Source organism: Elgaria multicarinata, chromosome 13 (genome assembly GCF_023053635.1).
Source record: "Elgaria multicarinata webbii isolate HBS135686 ecotype San Diego chromosome 13, rElgMul1.1.pri, whole genome shotgun sequence".
Lineage (NCBI taxonomy): Eukaryota > Metazoa > Chordata > Lepidosauria > Squamata > Anguidae > Elgaria > Elgaria multicarinata.
The window spans coordinates 23343389-23362896 of record NC_086183.1 but is presented as its reverse complement, the minus strand read 5'-3'; the positions used below and the strand labels follow the sequence as shown (position 1 = coordinate 23362896).

The window sequence follows — 19508 nt, the reverse complement described above, 5'->3', positions numbered from 1 at the left end:
GCAGGGAATGTAGGGTGGGTGGGGAGAGGTAAATGATTCTGTGCTTTGTAATGGAAGGAATACACGCGTCCGTTTAAAGCCCTTCCAGGGAAACCATTAAGTCCAGGGTCTTAAAATTCAGCAGGGCTTTTCTTGTACCCCTGTGCAAATGCACCATGTCAGGAGGCGCAGAGATAGGATTTCTTGTGTGAAAGTGCCCCCACGTCATTGTACTCTCTCTATTTGTGGAAGGCTGCAATGCTCTTCTTGCTGACCTGTTCATTTTCTATGTGCAGTAATGAGATCTTAACACACGGATGCTGCCTCTTACATGCATACACACACACACCTGCCTTGGCTGGCCTTAAATGCTCAGTGGCTACTTGGTGCTGAAATATATCTCTTATCTAATCTAAATCCACTAAACTCTCCATCCCAGGGATGTGGGGGGCTGGCTGTAGTTACTCAGTAATTATGGAGTGTACTTTGTAAATGCACAGAGGCACTCTTTTCTACTTTCATTCTGAATCGGTTCCAGGGTTCTGCCCTGGCTTGTGTTAAGCCCTGGGAATGATTTTCTTAAAGGCATTTTTGATCCTTAATTCCAAAACAATTCCATTATAAAATAAATCAATTACCTTGGCTTGGACTGCATCAAGGTCTTTGCAGATTACATACAAACGAGATCCCTTTTTGATGGGCAGCTATGTGTTTGCGCTGGGCATGGCCCTCTCTGGCTCATTACGTGAATCTGACGCGTCTTTCTGTGTTGAAGAAACCATTTATCTCTAGTGTAGGATAGGATGCTTTTGGGGAGTCTGGTGGTTGTACATCCTTGGTCAGCCACTAAATACTGCTAGTGGCCATCTCCACCAGTGGTGATTTCTAGTATGTGAGGGATTCCACTCCCCCTGCTCATTTGACCTTAATTTGGCAATGGGTGGGCCAGGTGGCATTCTTCAGATAGCCGGATTTCACCCCAGGGCCTTCAGCTGCTAACCTCTAATGTGCAGAGAGTCTTCCGTAGCACTTCGTATAACCCTGTTTGGGTCCAGAATGAGGGCTTCACGAAAATGTGGTGAAAAGAGACAAGTTCTCAGTGGCAAAGTGCACCAGCCATTAAACTGGATCAGGCCAGAGAGCCCGATGGGGTTGCTCCCTGCAGGGCTACCATGGGCCTCGCTGCCTGGTCTTTCTGTGCCAGATTCAATTCAATCCACACTTGGAGAATGAGTTCACTATTAGTAGCATATATACGGATGTACGGATTGTGTAAAATCCGTCCTGCATGCACTTTGTGGAGTGTGCGGTGTCGTTCGTTCCGGCGCCCTTTCATGGACGGATGCATCACCCCCATGTTATGCAGGAAAATATGCAAATAAGAAAGTTCACAACAATTTACACAATTTATGTTCATACGTTGTCCTGCATATTTTTTCCAGCAAGGCATAAATGTGCATATTTTCCTGTGAATGAATTTGCTTAATTTCAGAAAACTCCAAATAAATAAATCCTGAAGTCCACAGACTCCGTGTGGCCTGCAGAAGCAGGCCGGATTCTTAGAAATCCAACTTCATTTTAGTCTGTCTCGAATTTCTCCAGAATCCCTAAGTGCATATAGGATATAATAATGTAGAGCCTCCAGAGTACTTATCAGCCACCCTGTTAAATAAGCCCAGATATCATTATGCCCAGATTGATGTATAGTTCTGGTCGCCACACCTAAAAAAGGATATTATAGAGCTGGAAAAAGTGCAGAAAAGGGCAACTAAAATGATCAAGGGGCAGAAGCAGCTCCCCTATGAGGGAAGATTACAACAGCTGGGATAGTTTAGCTTGGAAAAAAGGAGGCTGAGGGGAGACATGATGGAGGTGTACAAGATCATGCATGGTGTGGAGAATGTGGACAGGGAGGCATTTTTCTCCCTTTCTCAAACTACTCGTACCCAGGATCATCCCATGAAGCTGATTGGTGGGAAATTCAGGACAGATAAAAGGAAGGACTTCTTCACACAACGGATGGATTTCGCTACCACAAGATGTCATGATGGCCACTAATTGGGATGGCTTTAAAATGGGGTTGGATATCCTGGAGAAGAAGGCTATCAATGGCTACTAGTCCTGATGATTATGTGCTACCTCTCTAGTATCAGAGGCAGTAAACCTATATATGCCAGTAGCTGGGGAACATGGGTGGGAGGGTGCTGTTACACCGTGACCTGTTTGTGGCTCCTTGGTTGACAGCTGGTTGGCCACTGTGTGAACAGAATGCTGGTCTAGATGGACCCTCAGCTTGATCCAGCGGGGCTCTTCTGATGTTCTTATGAGATGAGCAACTGTGTTTTGAGAGATGGTAGTTTACCTAAGCCCACCTACTAAAGGCAGGCATGCTGCTTTCTTCTGATGCAAGTCTTGCTAAGTTCAGTGGGACTTACTCCCAAGTAAGCGTACACAGCAATATAACGTTACACTGCTGAAGCCCTTCAGCCTGGGCAACATCCAATAGCAACAGCATTTTCCAACTCATTAAATATTGAAATAATGGGGCTCTAGACCTTATATAGGAAACTGGGCATGTATTTGCAGGGGGGAAATGTTCTCATTTGAAAACAACAGAAAGTTATACAAGGTGGGCAACCTGGACTACATCTCCCATAACCCCCGACCTTTCTAAATGTTTTGGACTACAACTACCAGAAGGCCCGGACAACTTGGCTGGTGGTCGGGGGTTATGGGAGATGTAGTCCAAAGCATCGAGAGGGTACCTGGTTGCCTTCCCTCTGACTTACACTAATAGTAGCCACTGTGCATTTCGGGGATTGCTTGTTGGTGGATGCTACTTCAAACTAATGGTCATCCCATTTCTAATCATTAAATTTGCAGGGCTCTTCCTCGAGTGCTGCTGCGTAGCTGATTATGGGATCGGGGCCAAATAGCAGCTCTCGGGAAAGATACACCGTGTCTCTTGAAATCCCTCAAGCTTGACAAATGGTATCCACCCCAAAGACTCCTGCATTCCCGGAGCAGCTGGAGCCTGGCCCAGCCCATTCCCTCCTCCCAACTTTGCAACTTCTCAGGTTTGGAGGCGTAGAAGTCGGTGTTCTGGAGTTGTTCACTAAACATCCCTAATCGGATATGTTAAATTAAGTGACGGCAAGGTGTTGTTCAAACTTCCATCGGGCACTTTTTATTTATATTCCAAGGCCTTTGCCTTGTCCTACTCCATAGCTTAGGGGTGTTGAACCTCTTACCAAATCTGTGCACCCCTGGGGTTCCCCTGAGGTCACCCCCTTTTCCCCCTGGCCCCAACCCCTTCCCTCCATCTGTTAATTGTTTGGAGGCTTGCAAGCATTTGCATGGTTTGTTCCCATTCTCAAAGGTTATCATGCTCCCCACCAAGGTGTAATTCCTGGCAGAAAGAGCCTGAAGCCCAAATATGCTGGTATTTTGGCCTCGCCCATTTTGCCTTCAGCCCCACGCATGAGCGGAATGCAGCCCTAGGAGTTTCTCCAAAATTGAATTCAGCCCTCAGGCTGAAAGAGGTTTGACACCCTTGCCAGAACCAGCCAGAGCATGAATGGAGCTATCCAAGGTGCTGAACCCCACCTCCACACCACCTTCAGCACCTTGGATAGCTCCTTTGGAGCTCCAGCTGGCTTGGACTGAAACCCTGACTGGATTCACAGCCCTGCTGCAGTCGGAGCCAACAGCCTCCACTGGTTGGATTGCAACTTCCATCACTCCTAGCATGGCCATGGCTGCACTATAGAGTCAGCTCCTGTGAATCCACTGGGACATAACCTCTGAGTAAATCTGCATCAGATCGTGCTGCTTAGCGTGTTGTCCTTCTATAATGTCCCTTATTCTCCATATACCTGTCTCTCCCTTTTCCAGATTTTTTTTTTAAAAATCCCAAAATAGTCTTCTAACAAGTTAGTCCACATGGCCAGTGTCCGCTCAGCCATGAGAGAGGCCAGGGTGTTTGCTAATGGCTGGAAGCCGTTGAGGGCTTCTATCATCAACCTCTGGTGTCATCTGCTCTCCTGGTGGGCTTAGATGGGCCATGATCCCTTATGCTTCCTCACAGCAGGACTTTCTGATGTGATAAATATCGGCCTGTTCAGACAACACGCTAAGCCACGGTTAGGCCGCTAACCCTTTTGCAGGAAGAGGTTAGTGAGCACATTTAAACCATGGTTTAATGCAACACACATGGTTCATGCAACACACAAAGTCATGGTTCACGCAACACGCTAAGCCATAATGTTTAGCTCAAAACACTAAATCATCATGGTTTAGTGTGTTGACTGAACAGGCACATCATGAAACAGGTGGGACAGATACAAAATGTTGCAGTTCTGCTGTTCAGTCTTCCAGCCAGCCAGGTTCCATAACCTCACTCCATTTTCCTTTTGCCCCCCATCGGTATTCTGTGGCCGTTAAATATATGCTCCATCCTCATTGAGTGCTGTTGGTTGGTTTGCTTTCAGAAGCAGTGTTTTGCAGACCTTGGCATTCCTCCGGGCATGCTGATAGCTCCTCCTTGCTTCTCGATGGCCTTGTTTTGGCTACAGTCCCATCGGCACTCATGGACTGAATTCACTGTTAATGGGAGCGGCAAGTGGTGCTGTGTGGAAGAAACCACTTTTCTGTGGGAGCCTCTTTTCCTTAGTCCAGGGGTGGGGAACCTCTTTCAGCTCAAGGTCCGGTTTCCATTTCTGAGACGCTCTCAGGGGTCACTTTCCAGTAATGGGCGGGGCTGAAGGCAAAGGGGGCGGGGCTAAACACACCAGCATATGGATCCTGGGTTCTTGATAACCACCCTGCGATCGTGCGAACCCAGGTCTGTGATTCCGTTGGAGCTAAATGAGTATTTGGGGCTGGGGTGAGGGCCGTAGAGATTAATTTAGGATCTCAGCCTAACTAAGCAGTTTTCAAAGCCCGGGTTAGAACCTCGACACAGACACAAGCGATGAAGAAGTGTGTTCTGACACATATGCAGAGTGCGTTTCCTTTGCATCTTCAGGGTGGCTCGCGCCTGCCCGTTCTTTTTTTGATTTTTTCTTCCCTTGATGAATCAGCACTTGGCGCCTGCCTGCCAGATGTGTGAAATGTCTTCCGTGGGAGAAGTGTCGTGCTTTGAGTTGACATTGTGGGTGATGCAAAACCTCTGTCCGTGGTGATGCATCGGGGTGGGATCGTTCAAACGTCTTGAGTCGTTACCTGATGCTGCAGACAGTTAGTGAGAAGTGTCCATGTGTGTTCTAATGCTTCGTGAGCACAAGCCCATCTCCAAATGCCCAGCTTAAGGAGATAGGACCTTTGGGAGTGAGGGCACAGCTTCTATGGAGGGATTGAGTCCTGCCACCTGCCTTTCTAGAAAGTTGTGTCTGCATTCACAGGAAAGTGTGTGTGTCCCATAGCATGCTTTCCCCATGTCTGAATTGTTTCAGTCTGCACAAATTGAGGGAATCTTTGCTTAACCTGGAATCTGCCGGTTGCTTGTGTGCAATGGAAGACTGGTCTATGATACGGATCAGGGTTGGAGGATAAGAAATTTTCAGTTTGGGGTGGAAAGAGGTGTAACAGGGGCCAATGAGGGTCATGCTTGGACGCCTTACTAAAGAAACTCTCGTTACAGCCTCTCTGATTGCCAAGAAAAATCTGGCACGTTTTCTTTGTTTTTCTTTAAGGCTATGAGGACTAGAAACCTGTTTGCTTGGCCAAAATGCATGCTTTTCAGGAGTCTGCGGAAAGTGATGGATCCCACATTGCAAGTGTGGTGGTGCAGATTCCTAAACAAGTCCTGCAAATAAATCCACAAAAGTTCCTTGCTTGCCTGCTCATGCATGCCTCATAGTCACCCCTTGGTAGCCCAAACCAGGGTTGGCATCAAGAATTGACATGGTTGGACACTTGCTGAAGCCTCCACCCCACCAGGGAATCCTCTGCCCACTCAAGGGATGGGTAGAACACATTGTTTGCCTGCAGAAAGGTGTATATCCAGCCGGCTAGAGAACCAGTGTAGATCAACAGTGGGCAAATTGTGGTCCTCCAGATGTTCTGGCTTATAACTCCCATCATCCCTCACCATTGACACGGCTGGCTGGGGTTGATGGGAGTTGAAGGCCAAAAACTACAAAGTGTCACAACTTCCCCACCTAGTGTAGATTCTATTGAGCTATAGTGAACAATAGTCTGACTTGGTAGAAGGAAACATCTTATATTTCTGGGTACCTGTGTTCCTGTGCATCCTTGGTTCTTCACTTGCTCTTTCTGAACATGTTAGCAGTCATGAGCGAGGCGAAAGAGCAGCGTCCTCCACTTGCCTTGCTACCCCCTTCTCCGTGGTGGTACAGATTGGATACAGGGGGAACGGCCAGCAGTGACACTTGTGAACAGGAGGTGGGCCATCTGAAAACATCTTGCCTGAATCCTCCATGCAGGGAGACAGCAGGGACTTGAACCCCCTCAAAAAGCCAACTTTCGCAAAACTTCCCTGCCTGGTTGCCTGCAGAAAGTTCTGACTCGCCCCCGGCAAGGGGCTACCAGCCTTTCCTGAAGCCCTCGGGTTTGTGGCATCAAGGTGAGAGGCTAGTCCTTAGCCAGGGCAGTCCTTGTGTGGAATTGGTCAGGAAAAACTTCCTGACTGTTAGAGCAGTATGACAGTGGAACCTGTTACCCAGGGAGGTTGTGGGTTCTCCCACGCTAGAGGCCTTCAAGAGGCAGCTGGGCAGCCATCTGTCAGGGATGCTTTAAGGTGGATTCCTGCATTAAGCAGAGGGTTGGACTCAATGGCCTTATGGGCCCCTTCCAACTCGATGATTCGATGAGTGCTGAAGACTCTGCAAAAGAGTGGGTTATGCTTCTGGAATTGCTGCTTATGCGCACGTGTGCTGAGTTCAGCAGTGCCTGTGTCCTTCAGCCCTGCAGGGTGTCCTTGCTGATGCATGCAAAATGGGAGATGGTGCAGGGTGAAGAAGGAGACGCAGGGACATGATATCCCTCCCACTTGTGTGCTGACACATTTTTTTTCTGCCACGCACATTCCCTCCTCTGCTGACAACTCTCTGTCAGAAACGCACACTCCCACCCACTCCGTCACTCTCACCCACATGCGCTCAGTCTCACTCGCTGATGCAGGGCCCATTAATTGATCTCTGTTGGCTTCTGACTCCGTGGCTTTTATCCCAGCTTTCAAGTAAGAGGCAGGACTCTCATAGGGTGAGGAGATTTTGGGGGTCAGCCCTAGGGCTGTAGGTCTCAAATAAAAGATAGTAGGGAGGGGGGGGGCAAAAACTGTTGAAATCAGGACAATAAGGGATAAAAATGCCCAGAAATGAGAGATACAGTAGTAAAAAAAGAGACTGTGCTATGACTGGGGAAATGCCTGAAAAAAATCTGGTCTACCTTACAGGGTTGATGTTAAGGGTGACATCAAGATAATGTATGTCCTAATTTAATGCTGTTAAAATGATGGGAAAGAATGGCTTAGAGAGCCGGTGTGGTGTCGTGGTTAAGGGTCTTGGGTTAGGACTGTGGTGTCTTGAATTCAAATCCCTCCTCAGCCCTGAATTTCACTGGGTGACTTGGGACCAGGCACACACTCTCAGTCTAATCTGCCTTGCAGGGTTGTTGTGAGGATAAAACGGGGAGGGAAGAATCATGACTCCTGTGTTGATCTCTTTGGATGTAATGAAGCAATAACACATGTAGGTTCAGCAAGAGGGGTGCACTTTATTTGTATTTATTTATTCATTCATTCATACATTTCTTAGCTGCTTTTCAAGACCATAGTCCTCCAAAGGCAGCTTGCAATTTTTATTTATTTATTTACTACATTTTTATACCGCCCAATAGCCGAAGCTCTCTGGGCGGTTCACAAAAATTAAAACCATGAAGAACAAAAATTAAAACCATGAAGGAAGATTAAAACCATGAAGAACATAATAAAACAACCAACAATCTAAAAACACAAATACAAAATACAGTATAAAAAGCACAACCAGGATAAAACCACGCAGCAGAAGTTGATATAAGATTAAAATACAGAATTAAAACAGTAAAATTTAAGTATAAGTTAAAATTAGTTGTTAAAATACTGAGAGAATAAAAAGGTCTTCAGCTGGCAATGAAAGGAGTACAGTGTAGGCGCCAGGCGCACCTCCCTGAAGGGCTCATTCCACAGCCGGGGTGCCACAGCGGAGAAAGCCCTCCTCCTAGTAGCCACCTGCCTAACTTCCTTTGGCAGAAGCTCACAGAGAAGGGCCCCTGTGGATGATCTTAAGGTCCGGGCAGGTACATAGGGGAGGAGGCCTTCCTTCAGATAACCTGGCCCAAACCATTTAGGGCTTTGAATGTTAGTACCAGCACTTTGAATTGGGCCCGGACCTGGACTGGCAGCCGATGAAGTTGTAAAAGGACTGGCATAGTGTGGTCTCGCCGGCCAATATCAAAACAATACAATTTAATATCACAAATGATAAAAGCAGCTGGTTTCTGAGCTATTTTCAAAGGCAGCCGCACACAAAGCACGTTGCAGTAGTCCAGTCTGGATGTAACTAGGGCAAGCATAATTAAGGCCATGCCTGCTTTCTCTAGAGATGGCTGCGACTTGTACCAACCGAAGAAGGTTAATGCACACTTGGCGACTGCCGCTCCCTGTTCCAGAGTCAACGACCAGTCCAAAAAGACCCTCAAGGCTTGTGACCACAATACCTGATGGAACGCCTCTCCCAACATGAACCTACCCGTACACTACGCTCAACATCTAAGGTCCTCCTCTGGCTGCCTACTCTGAGGGAAGCTCGGAAGATAGCAACAAGGGAGAGGGCCTTTTCAGTGGTGGCCCCCAATTATGGAACAATCTCCCTGACAAGGCTCACCTGGCATCAACATTGTTATCTTTTTGGTGCCAGGTCAAGACTTTTCTCTTTTCCCAGGCATTTAGCAGCATATGCTGAGATTTTAATTGATCTCAGATCTATTTTTAGGTCTGGCTGGCAGGTCAACGTTGTTTTTAGATGTATGTTGTCTCTTTGTATGCTGCCTGTTTTATATTTTTATGGTTTTGAATTTTGTATATAATTTTTTTTAATGTTGTGTCTGTAAACAGCCCAGAAAGCTTCGGTTATGGGGCGGTATAGAAATATAATAAATAAATAAATAAAATAAAAATGAAGGGATGGATTTGGTCCTTCAAGGGGAGTGCAACCCCATCCAATGACAGTTGAATTCCTCTATCCAGATCAGCAGATTTTCCCACCCAAAATACTTCCATCCTGTCTGGATTAAGGTTCAGCTTGTTTGCCCTCATCAATCCCCAAACCACCTCCAAGCACCTAATCAGGAGGTCCACAGCCTCTTTGAGATTTCCAGGTGAAAAACATCCACATATCCATAATACTGCAAGCTAATTTCCTGGATGATTTCCCCTGGCAGTTTCATGTAGAAACATGGGGGATAGGGTGACCATATAATAAAAGGAGGACAGGGCTCCTGAATCTTTAGCAGTTGTATTGAAAAGGGAATTTCAGCAGCTGTCATTTGTATATATGGAGAACCTGGCAAAATTTCCTCTTCATCACAACAGTTAAAGCTGCAGGTGCCCTGCCCTCTTTTAAATCTGGTCACTCTAGTATAGCTCCTACAGCTTTAACTGTTGTGATGAAGAGGAAATTTCACCAGGTTCCCTATATATACAAATGACACCTGCTGAAATTCCCTCTTCTATGCAACTATTAAAGATACAGGAGCCCTGTCCTCCTTTTCATATGGTCACCCTACTTCTGGTCTGTTTCCAGGCACAAGTCAAAGTGCTGGTTATCACCTATTAAGCAGCCCTCTGCGGCTCGGGTCCAGGTAATCTGAAAGACTGTATTCTCCCATATGAGCCTGCCCATGCTCTGAGATCTTCTGGGGAGGCCTTTCAGTCCCACCAACATCCTAGGCACGTCTGATTGGTACGCAGGAGAGGGCCTTCTCGGTGGCTGCTCCAAGGCTCTGGAACTCCCTTCCCATGAAGGCTAGGCTGGCTCCCTCTGCGCTACAGTTTCGGAGGCAGGCAAAAAACTTTTTGTTTCAGCAGGCTTTTGGAACTATACTGGATCTGTGTTAATGTATTGGATTCCCCCCCCCCCCTTTAACCTGTTACAGTTTTAAAATTTTTTAACTTGTTTTTAATTTTACTGTAGGCTTAATTCTACTTTAACTTTTGTAATTTTTGTTTATATGTTTTAATTGTACATGTTTTAATCTTGTAAGCCGCCTTGAGGCCCAGTTCTGGGGAAAAGGCGGGATATTATTATTATTAATAATAATAATAATAAATGGGTGGCAGCAGCCCCTCCTCCTGCCTTCATTCCTTCTCCAAGTTATCCTGCCCCACTGGGCACTCTTCCACCCCTCCCGAGGCATTCTGGGAAGGCAGTGGTGCCCTGTGGCCCTCTCCTGCAGCCAATCATAGGCTAAGCTCCAAGGACGGGGTGGTGGCAGGCTTGAGGCGCTGGTGGGAGCTGGCAACACCCTTTGCGGCTGCATTAGTCAGGTCCTCGCGCTGGAGGACTGAGCCGTGCTGCACTTCTTGGCCTCGGCTGACACCTTGTGGGAAGATGAGAGGGGGAACCCGAGGCTTCCCACAGAATTGTGGGCCAGCGGAGGGGCAGAGGATGGCGTCCACCTCCAATTAAAACCCTCAGGTGGCCAGCAGTGGGAAAGGCCTCTGCTTAAGACTGTGGAGATCTGCTGCAAGTCAGAGTAGACCCGCTTTCCTCTCCTGATGTTTTGGACCTCAGCTCCCAGGATTCCTGTCTGTCCCTTCCAAGGGAGGCCGGTGGCTCTGATTCCAGTGGGGCAGTGAATCCACTCCAGGTTTCAATCAGACCAGTCACCAATCATGGCTCCTTGGATTCTCTGCTCTCTTAAGAACATCAGAAGAGCCCTGCTGGATCAGACCAAGGGTCCATCTAGTCCAGCACTCTGTTCACACAGTGGCCAACAAGCAGGACCCTCCCCTTTCCCTCTGGGTGGTGGTTAGGTATGGGGCCAGATGGAAAGTGAGAACAGGTTGTTGGATGGTGGCAACTAGAAGGTAGGGGCCTCATCTGATGTCTGGTACTTGGACTGCTTGGGAAAGAAAGAAAAAAGATGGCTGCCCTCAGCCAGAGCGGAAGTTGGACCCAGGGATGGAGATTTTGTCACCTTTCTGGTGTAATTATGTGAACCGCCCAAAGAGCCTCGGCTATGGGGCGGTATACAAATGCAATAGATGAATAAATAAATATATTATTCTCTACTCCCTTTTGTGCCTTCCAGTGACATTGTGCCAGGGTGGTTGTGTGGAGGTGGATTCGGAAACTGAGGCCGAGGCCGGCAACCACTTCAAGATCCGGTGCATCTCGTGTAAGAAGCGCAGCGAGACCGAGGCCGAGGCCTTCACCGAGTGGTTCTTCAGGGAGGAAGGGACGGAGGAGTTTGTCAAGGTGTGTGCTGTGGGGAAGGAGGGACAAGCGGTTGTGTGGAGGGGGCAGGGAGGCTGTGAGGCGGTGAGGGTGCCTGGCCTATCTTGGCCACGCAAGACCAGTGTGGGATTCATCTGGAAAGAGCACCAATCACCCAGGTTTCTGTCAAAAGCAGACTCTGATAGGATGCAGGGGTGCCCATGGTAATGGCCAGAGCACCCACGGGCATGGTGGCAGTTGGCTCACAGCCCTGGAGCCAGTCCTCTGCAGGAGCGCTAATGCCTAAACATTGGCCTTACCTTTCTCACCGGATGGCTAGAATGTCCCCCTGTTTCTATGATTAAGAACCTGCTACCAGCACACCCTCTGTCTGTCTATCTATCTATCTATCTATCTATCTATCTATCTATCTCTCACCACAGCTGTCGACACCTAATTAAAGAAGTCGTAGGTGCATGAGTTCTAACTGAGCACTCAATTCAGTTTGAACATGAGGAAAATGACAGTGCTGAATAAAAAGTGTGCCTTGTAGAACATTAAGAAGCCACGTCCATCTTAAAAATGGTGGGAACTCAGGATCCCCTCAATATGTCCCAGCGGTAACGCATGGGGACGCATGGAGTCCTCACAGGTTCATCCTGGCCAATTGCGTGGGCCCTTCTACTACAGTGGTTACCTGGATCTGCGAAATGGGTATTAACTACCCTGCCCTTGTGGCAACAGGCTTTTAAGCATTTCAGCAACAGGGCCTTGGAAGGAAACCTCAGGAGAGGAGACCCTGTGCTTCAGTTTGGTTGTTAGCATCTGCAGAGTCTAAAAAAAACTTTTTGTGGGGTGGGGGAGATCGGATGGGTGAGAGTGGCATTGTCTGCCCCCCTTCAGTGCTGTGCCTAGTGCTCTTCGGATTCATACTATGCCCTCCTTCCCCACTGCTCTCTTGAATTGTCATGTTGTTTGGGCAAGGAGAGACAACTCATGGCTGAGCTATGGCAAAACATATACATAGGTTTTGTGGGATGGGATATTTTTTTTAGTCTGCTGCCCTTCCCCAGTTGATCATGGGAATTGTTTTCATCTAACTGAGTGCTTGTTAGGATTAGGCTTGTTCTCTTTAGTGTGGGGAAAGGGGTTTGGGAGCTGGCAGTCGGTCTCAGAAGAAGAAAAACCACGAATTTACCAGCCAACACAAGAAGCAGGGGAGGAGATTCTCCAAGACTCTTCAGGAGTCAAGGATGTATCTTCCCATGAGCTTATTGTGGAGAATGCAGATGGCTCAGAGATCATTCCCCCCTGCCCCAGTCCTGAAAACTCAGCCTCTGTCAGTGGGGGTGAGCATTGGAGTTGACAGATCCCAGAGTCCGCTGCAGGGTCAAGCGGGGTGGGTGGGTGGGAGTTGAGAGGAGGTGGGAGGTGGTCTTTTAGCAAGAACCTCTTCTTGAAAGACCCTCTCTGAGCTAAAGTGCTTGTTAGATTGTAGGTAACAATCCTGCGATAGTTGAAGGCATCCGCCTAGCTTTGTTAGCCAAATTAGGTTTGGAGGATAGTAGGGTGACCATATGAAAAGGAGGACAGGGCTCCTGTACCTTTAATAGTTGCATAGAAAAGGGAATTTCAGCAGGTATCATTTGTATATATGGGGAACCTGGTGAAATTTCCTCTTCATCACAGCAGTTAAAGCTGCAGGTGCCCTGCCCTCTTTTAAATCTGGTCACTCTAGTATAGCTCCTGCAGCTTTAACTGCTGTGATGAAGAGGGAGTTTCACCAGATTCTCCATATATACAAATGATACCTGCTGAAATTCCCTCTTCTATGCAACTATTAAAGATACAGGAGCCCTGTCCTCCTTTTCATATGGTCACCCTAGAGGATAGCTCCTAGCATTCACACTGCCTTCTGGTGTGAAGCCATGCTTATTTGATGAATAAAGCATTGTAGATTACGCAGCAGACGTCTTTATTGTCTCATACCAGCGGGAGGGCTTGGGAATCATGACAGTGTGAGAGCCATGTGCCCTCAAGGGCAATCTGTCAGGGGCTGCAGATTAACCCTGGGACTCACCCTTTTCTCTTTTTCTGCCACTGCCTTCTCTGTATGTGTGTGGTGTGTGATCCCCTTCCACCTTCTCTCCTTTCTCCCTGCATGATAGATTGCTGGGTCAAGGACAGATCACTCTTCCCAGGGGTCCGAAATGATTGCTAGCAGAGGGTTTTTGAAATTAGGCCAAGGGCCACATGATTACGCCTAAACAACTTGGGACCAGGATACCTGAGACAGTGCTTTCTCCCTTACCAACCTGCCTGGTCATTAGAGGGCATGCGCCTGGTGCTTCCACATAGACCTATGGCTGAATTGAAGTCCACCAGAAGGGCCTTTAGTGTGGTGGCACCTTCTCTTTGGAATTCCCTGCCCCTGGAGGTCAGGCAGACGCCAACGCTGTGCTACTTCCGGCACCTCCTGAAAACAGCGCTTTTCCAGGAAGCCTTCCTCAACTGACCAGCCACCATTTTTATTGGTATTCTGTTTTAAATTGAAGAATTTTAATATGCTGTTTTAATCTTTTTAAAAATCTTTTTACTGTTTTACTCCTACGTTCACCGCTCCGGAATCTAGCTTAGATATGGAGTGGTATATAAATATTGCAAATCAATAAATAAATGAGATTAGTCTGAGAGCCACATGGGGCCCTTGGTTGTCCATCCTAGAACAAATTAATAAATTGGCTAAACAGTGAAACCGTATATGTAATAGACCACCACACAGCATGAGCTCTTCTTACAGCTCCCACGGTTAAAGCAGACGCTTTGATGCACTGGACAAAATAAACCCCCCATTCTCCCTGTATTAATTGCGTTACTTTCATTCCTTTAAAACGGCCTTGCCGACTGTGTCAGTTTCCAGGTACTCTGTGTTCCAGAAAGCTGTTCCTGGGACTATTTTTACTAAATGCATCAATGATTAACCTCTTTTACAGCCACCTGTATGGATAGGTCTCCAAGAGAGGAGTGGGAAAAGGCAAAGCGAACGGAGCCCTCTTTGTTGAGAGGCGGGCGGCAGGCTATGGTGCAAATAAATCTTAAATAATAATAATAATAATAATGTGATGATTATAATGAATTTATTTATTACCCGCCTCTCCCTCTGGATCGAGGCGGGGAACAACACCAAACACACTATAATACGTAAAATTAGTTAAAAGGGCATATAAAACCAATACAATATTAAAATAACAATCACAGCATCTTAAAATTCTTAGGTTTAAAATTCATCTGGGTAGGCCTGCCGGAAGAGACTAGACTTTACATAAATTGTGCCAGTAGACTTGAGAAGGATTTAACGTGCAATCCTATTACAATTATCATAATTATCATTGTACGTGACATTTCTATGGGGCATACAAGCTTTCAGAGAGCTTCCCAGGCATTATCTAGTTTGAAATCCTTACAGCAGCCTTGGAGGATAAAGCTATCAATGGTGGCTAGTCATGATGGCTATATATTACCTCCGGCATCGGAGGCAGTAAACCTCTCGACAGCAGTGGCTAGGGAACGCAAGCGGGGGGGTACTGTTGCACTCGGCACCTGCTTGTGGGCTTCCCAGAGGCAGCGATTTAGCCGCCATGGGGGCAGAGCACTGGACCAAATAGGCCTTTGGTCTGATTGAACACAACTCTTCTTATGTTCTCCGTGCTTCTCTGTGCACGGAGAAAGGGACTTGGCTGGTGCTTGAAGGAGATCTTCCAAATGCCGGCAGACTCTCTTCACACGCTACATGCCGACTCCCTGTCCACCCAATCAGGATGACGAGTGGCCTGTGAAGCCGACCCGCAACTTGGCCGCTGCTTGAAGGACTGCCTTGTTCCAAGTGCTGTCCGGATCCCAATCAGGACGCCCAGTGATGCGCAGTGTTGGTGCATGACTCACCCAGCCTTCAGGAAGCCGCTTCTCCCGAGTGCCTGCCAAGTCCCTTTCTCCATACAGAGACTTTTTCCAAGTCCCTTTCTCCGCATGGAGAAAAGTAAAATAGGAAGAAGCAGACGATGTCAGGGCAAGAGGAAGGCCTTTAATCCCAACCTGCAAAATGGGATCTAGTTTAAGGCTGAAATTGTATACCTACTTACATGGGGGTAAGCCCCACTGAACTTATTACTGAGCAGAGAGGGACAGAACTGCTCTGTGAATACTGTTTTATGCCCATGTGCAGTGGAGGCTGGCTGCTCTGATTTCAGTGGGGCTGGGAATCCATTACAGTTTTCAGTCAGAACCAGCCAGAACTCTAAAGGAGGTATCCGAGGTCCTGAATCTGCACTGGGGTGGGTTTCAGCACCTTAGATAGCTCCTTTGGAGTTCTGGCTGATTCTGACTGAAACCTGGAAGGGATTCCCAGAGCCACCAGCTTCCACTACCTCTGTCCATTTTTTCTCCTTTTGTTCCTTTCCAGATGCAAAGGAGGCCAGCAGAGCTCCTGTGATTTTAACAGTAGTATTGAAGAGGGAATTCCAGCTGGTGCAGCTTCTCATGCAGAGGTAGGGAAAAGATGCACCTCCTGAAATCACCTCTGCTACATGCTATGTCAGAGACACAAGAGCTCTGGTTCTCCTCTGCATCTGATACTTCTCTTGCTCTCCTTCTGTAGTTACTGTTTTTTTTAAGGTGAACAAAACAAACAAAGCAAGTGGTTAGGGTGTCACTAGTGTGACCCACTTAAGGTATGTCGTCCCTCCCCTCTGGGGGTCCTGACTTATGAAATGACTGATGTGCAAGGATGGCCACTGCATGGATCATAGACTGGTCTCAGGCTTCCTTCTATGACCTGGACTCCCTGAGCAACTCCTTAAGGATCTTTTTAAGGAGCAACTCCTTAAGGATCTCAATAGTCCTTCCTCCCTTCCCTTCCCTTCCCTTCCCTTCCCTTCCCTTCCCTTCCCTTCCCTTCCCTTCCCTTCCCTTCCTCCCCTTCTCCTTCTCCTTCTCCTCCTCAATAACATGGGGTTTAGGCTGACATTCCAGATACTTTAGGCTTAACATAACTGTTTACTAGAATATTAAATCAACCAAATTATAAGTAAAGGTATTTAGTCAATAGAACTGAGTGTTACAAAGGCATTAAAAGAAAATAATAGTTGCAAAAATGCAAATTCCTTAACTCTAGCTGCACTTAGACTTCTTCAGGCTGCTTCTTCCTGCTCTTTCCTCTTTTTCTGCCCTTTTCCTGCTTTCTCTCTCTCTCTTTGTCTCTCTCCTTTCTTTTTATACCCTCTTCCCCCAAAACAGAAAGTACCCTTTCAACCTTTAAGAAATTAAACTTAACTGGAGAAATGAAACTTAACTAGGGAAATAAAACTTAACTGGAGAAATGGAACTACTCCTTTCTGGGATACCCCCTGCCAATGCCAGGCTCTTATACTTTGCCTCTGTAGGCCTCAAATCTTCATCACCGGATCTGTTCCCTCTCTCTGTTCTTTTCAAAGTGGCTTGGGCTTGTTTCCCCATGAAGCTGTCCCCCACTCTGCCCCAAGTCACACCTCAAATCCTGCTTCCTGAGATGGTGGCCTCCCGTTGTCTCAATACAGGACCACCTCAACTGATCAACTTTCCAAAACTTCTTTAAAAGCTTTTTTAAAAACCCACATGTTTCTCCTGGGATGTGGCCCTCTCCACCTTCCCTCTAGATCCTTCGTTATGATGCCTACGAAAAGCTCAACGTGATGGATCCTCGCTTCGAAGACCGGGTGGTATGGAATGGCACCAAGAAGATCGCGGACTTGCAGGACGTTTCCATCTTCATTACTAATGTGACCTATGAACACAAGGGCGACTACATCTGTAGCGTCAACCGCACGCTTCATTTTGCTAATGAGTTCTATCACAACATCATGGTCAACAAGAGCATTCACCTTGATGTAGTCGCCAAAGGTAAGGGCAAGGCTGGAGCAAAGGAGGGGTGGGGGTGGGAAAGAGCTGGGATGGGGAATGTTGGCGGGTTGCAGAGCAGTGGTGAACTTAAAACGTAAAAAGATTTCTGCTGGATCTGGCCAGAGGTCCACCTCCAGCATCCTCTTTCGCACTGTAGCCAACAAGATGCCTTCAACAAGCTCACAAGTTTGTGTTATTTGCGAAAGACTCCAAGCATTCATCTATTCAAGCAGTAGATTAATCAACTAAACCAGTGGTTCTCAACCTTCCTAATGCCGCGACCCTTTAATACAGTTCCTCATGTTGTGGTGACCCCCAACCATAAAATTATTTTCGTTCTTCTCTACACGATCCATTGTCATGGGATGGTTTGCTAATGAAAATAATACATAACAATAGCTTTAATAATACAAAAGATGATACATGACATAGTTCAGTCAATACAGTTTCCTAAGACCATCGGAAATATGTGTTTTCCAATGGTCTTAGGCGACCCTTGTAAAAGGGTCGTTCGACCCCCCAAAGGGGTCCCGACCCACAGGTTGAGAACCGCTGAACTAAACCTTTAGTTGATTAATCAGTGCCAGTCAATTGTACCTGGTGGGGATGACAATTCAGGGCACACATTTATATTTGGAGGCTATTTTGGTTCCTAGTGTATTAGGAAATAAACAATAAAATATGAACGTTGACCTTTCCTTCCTAATAAGCGATACACAGAGTTTTTCTTTCTTAAGAAAGAGCTTACCTGGTCTTACATGTCCTTCTAAATCCTTAAGAGCTTACTTTGTTTTACACATCCTTCTAAATCCTCAAATAGGCAGAACTTACCGTGAAATCCTATACATGTCTGCTCACAAGTAGGTCCCATTCAGTTCAATGGGGTTTACTCCCAGGTAAGTAGGAATGGGTTTGCAACCTTAGCACCCTGCCTGACCAGTTTGGGGAACATTAAGTGCCTCCTTAGGATAAAGGCAAAAATAACAGAGCAGAGGAGTTGGTTTGGAGTACCTTCAACATCTGCCGTCCAAGTGCATGTTTTCCTCTCCAGGGCTAAACTCTGGGAAGGGAAAAAATGTTCTACAGGTTTGCAACAAAAGCTGTGGATTATGCCAACTGCCGAGTACCGGTGATGTGTCTCAGAAACCTCCCCACAACTGATTTGCAACTGGGGCTGTTTACAACTGTGTTTTCTAAAAAATATTTCTAAACAAGCAAAAAAGAGAAAAGTTGAAAAGTATTTTGCCTGTACGGTGCTTAAAAGAACACGGCCAGAGAGAGGCAGCATTTGACCCACTATTTATTTATTTATTTATTTAAAGATTTTTATGCCGCCATTCAGCCAAAAAAGGCTCTCACGGCGGCTTACAAAAGTATTTCTTGACAGTCCCTGCCCACAGGCTTACAATCTAAAAGACATGACACAAAAGGAAAGGGGATTGGGAGGGAAGAGGAGGAGGGGGAAAAGGAAAGCAAATTCAGGCACTACAGTCTTATTTGCAAAGTTCAGCAGTTACAGTTGACAGCAGGAGGGAGGGGGCTCTCAGCTAGAGCTGGACCCAGTCACGGTGGAGAGGTGCCTGGCTGCTGCTTCCTCCCTCACTGGTGGCCTCTGCAGAGACAGTTGGTAGCAGGAGGGAGGGGGCTCTCAGCTGGAGCTGGACCCAGGCACGGTGGAGAGGTGCCTGGCTGCTGCTTCCTCCCTCACTGGTGGCCTCTGCAGAAACAGTTGATAGCAGGAGGGAGGGGGCTCTCAGCTGGAGCTGGACCCAGGCACGGTGGAGAGGCGCCTGGCTGCTGCTTCCTCCCTCACTGGTGGCCTCTCCAGAGACAGTTGACAGTAGGAGGGAGGGGGCTCTCAGCTGGAGCTGGACCCAGGCACGGTGGAGAGGTGCCTGGCTGCTGCTTCCTCCCTCACTGGTGGCCTCTCCAGAGATAGTTGGTAGCAGGAGGGAGGGGGCTCTCAGCTGGAGCTGGACCCAGGCACGGTGGAGAGGTGCCTGGCTGCTGCTTCCTCCCTCACTGGTGGCCTCTGCAGAAACAGTTGATAGCAGGAGGGAGGGGGCTCCCAGCTGGAGCTGGACCCAGGCACGGTGGAGAGGTGCCTGGCTGCTGCTTCCTCCCTCACTGGTGAATAAGGTTGTAAGAAGAGCCATG

The 19508-nt window shown here is 47.4% G+C and overlaps 1 protein-coding gene across 1 annotated transcript in view; it reads left to right on the top strand.

The window, feature by feature from the left end:
- The window catches only part of SCN1B (sodium voltage-gated channel beta subunit 1), a 31575-nt gene that overhangs the window by 6248 nt on the left and 5819 nt on the right, over positions 1-19508 (top strand). Inside the window, exons 2-3 of the mRNA XM_063140765.1 lie at positions 11293-11459; positions 17108-17351. Of these exons, the coding sequence (XP_062996835.1) occupies positions 11293-11459; positions 17108-17351 (411 nt within the window). The remainder of the gene's footprint in view (positions 1-11292; positions 11460-17107; positions 17352-19508) is intronic.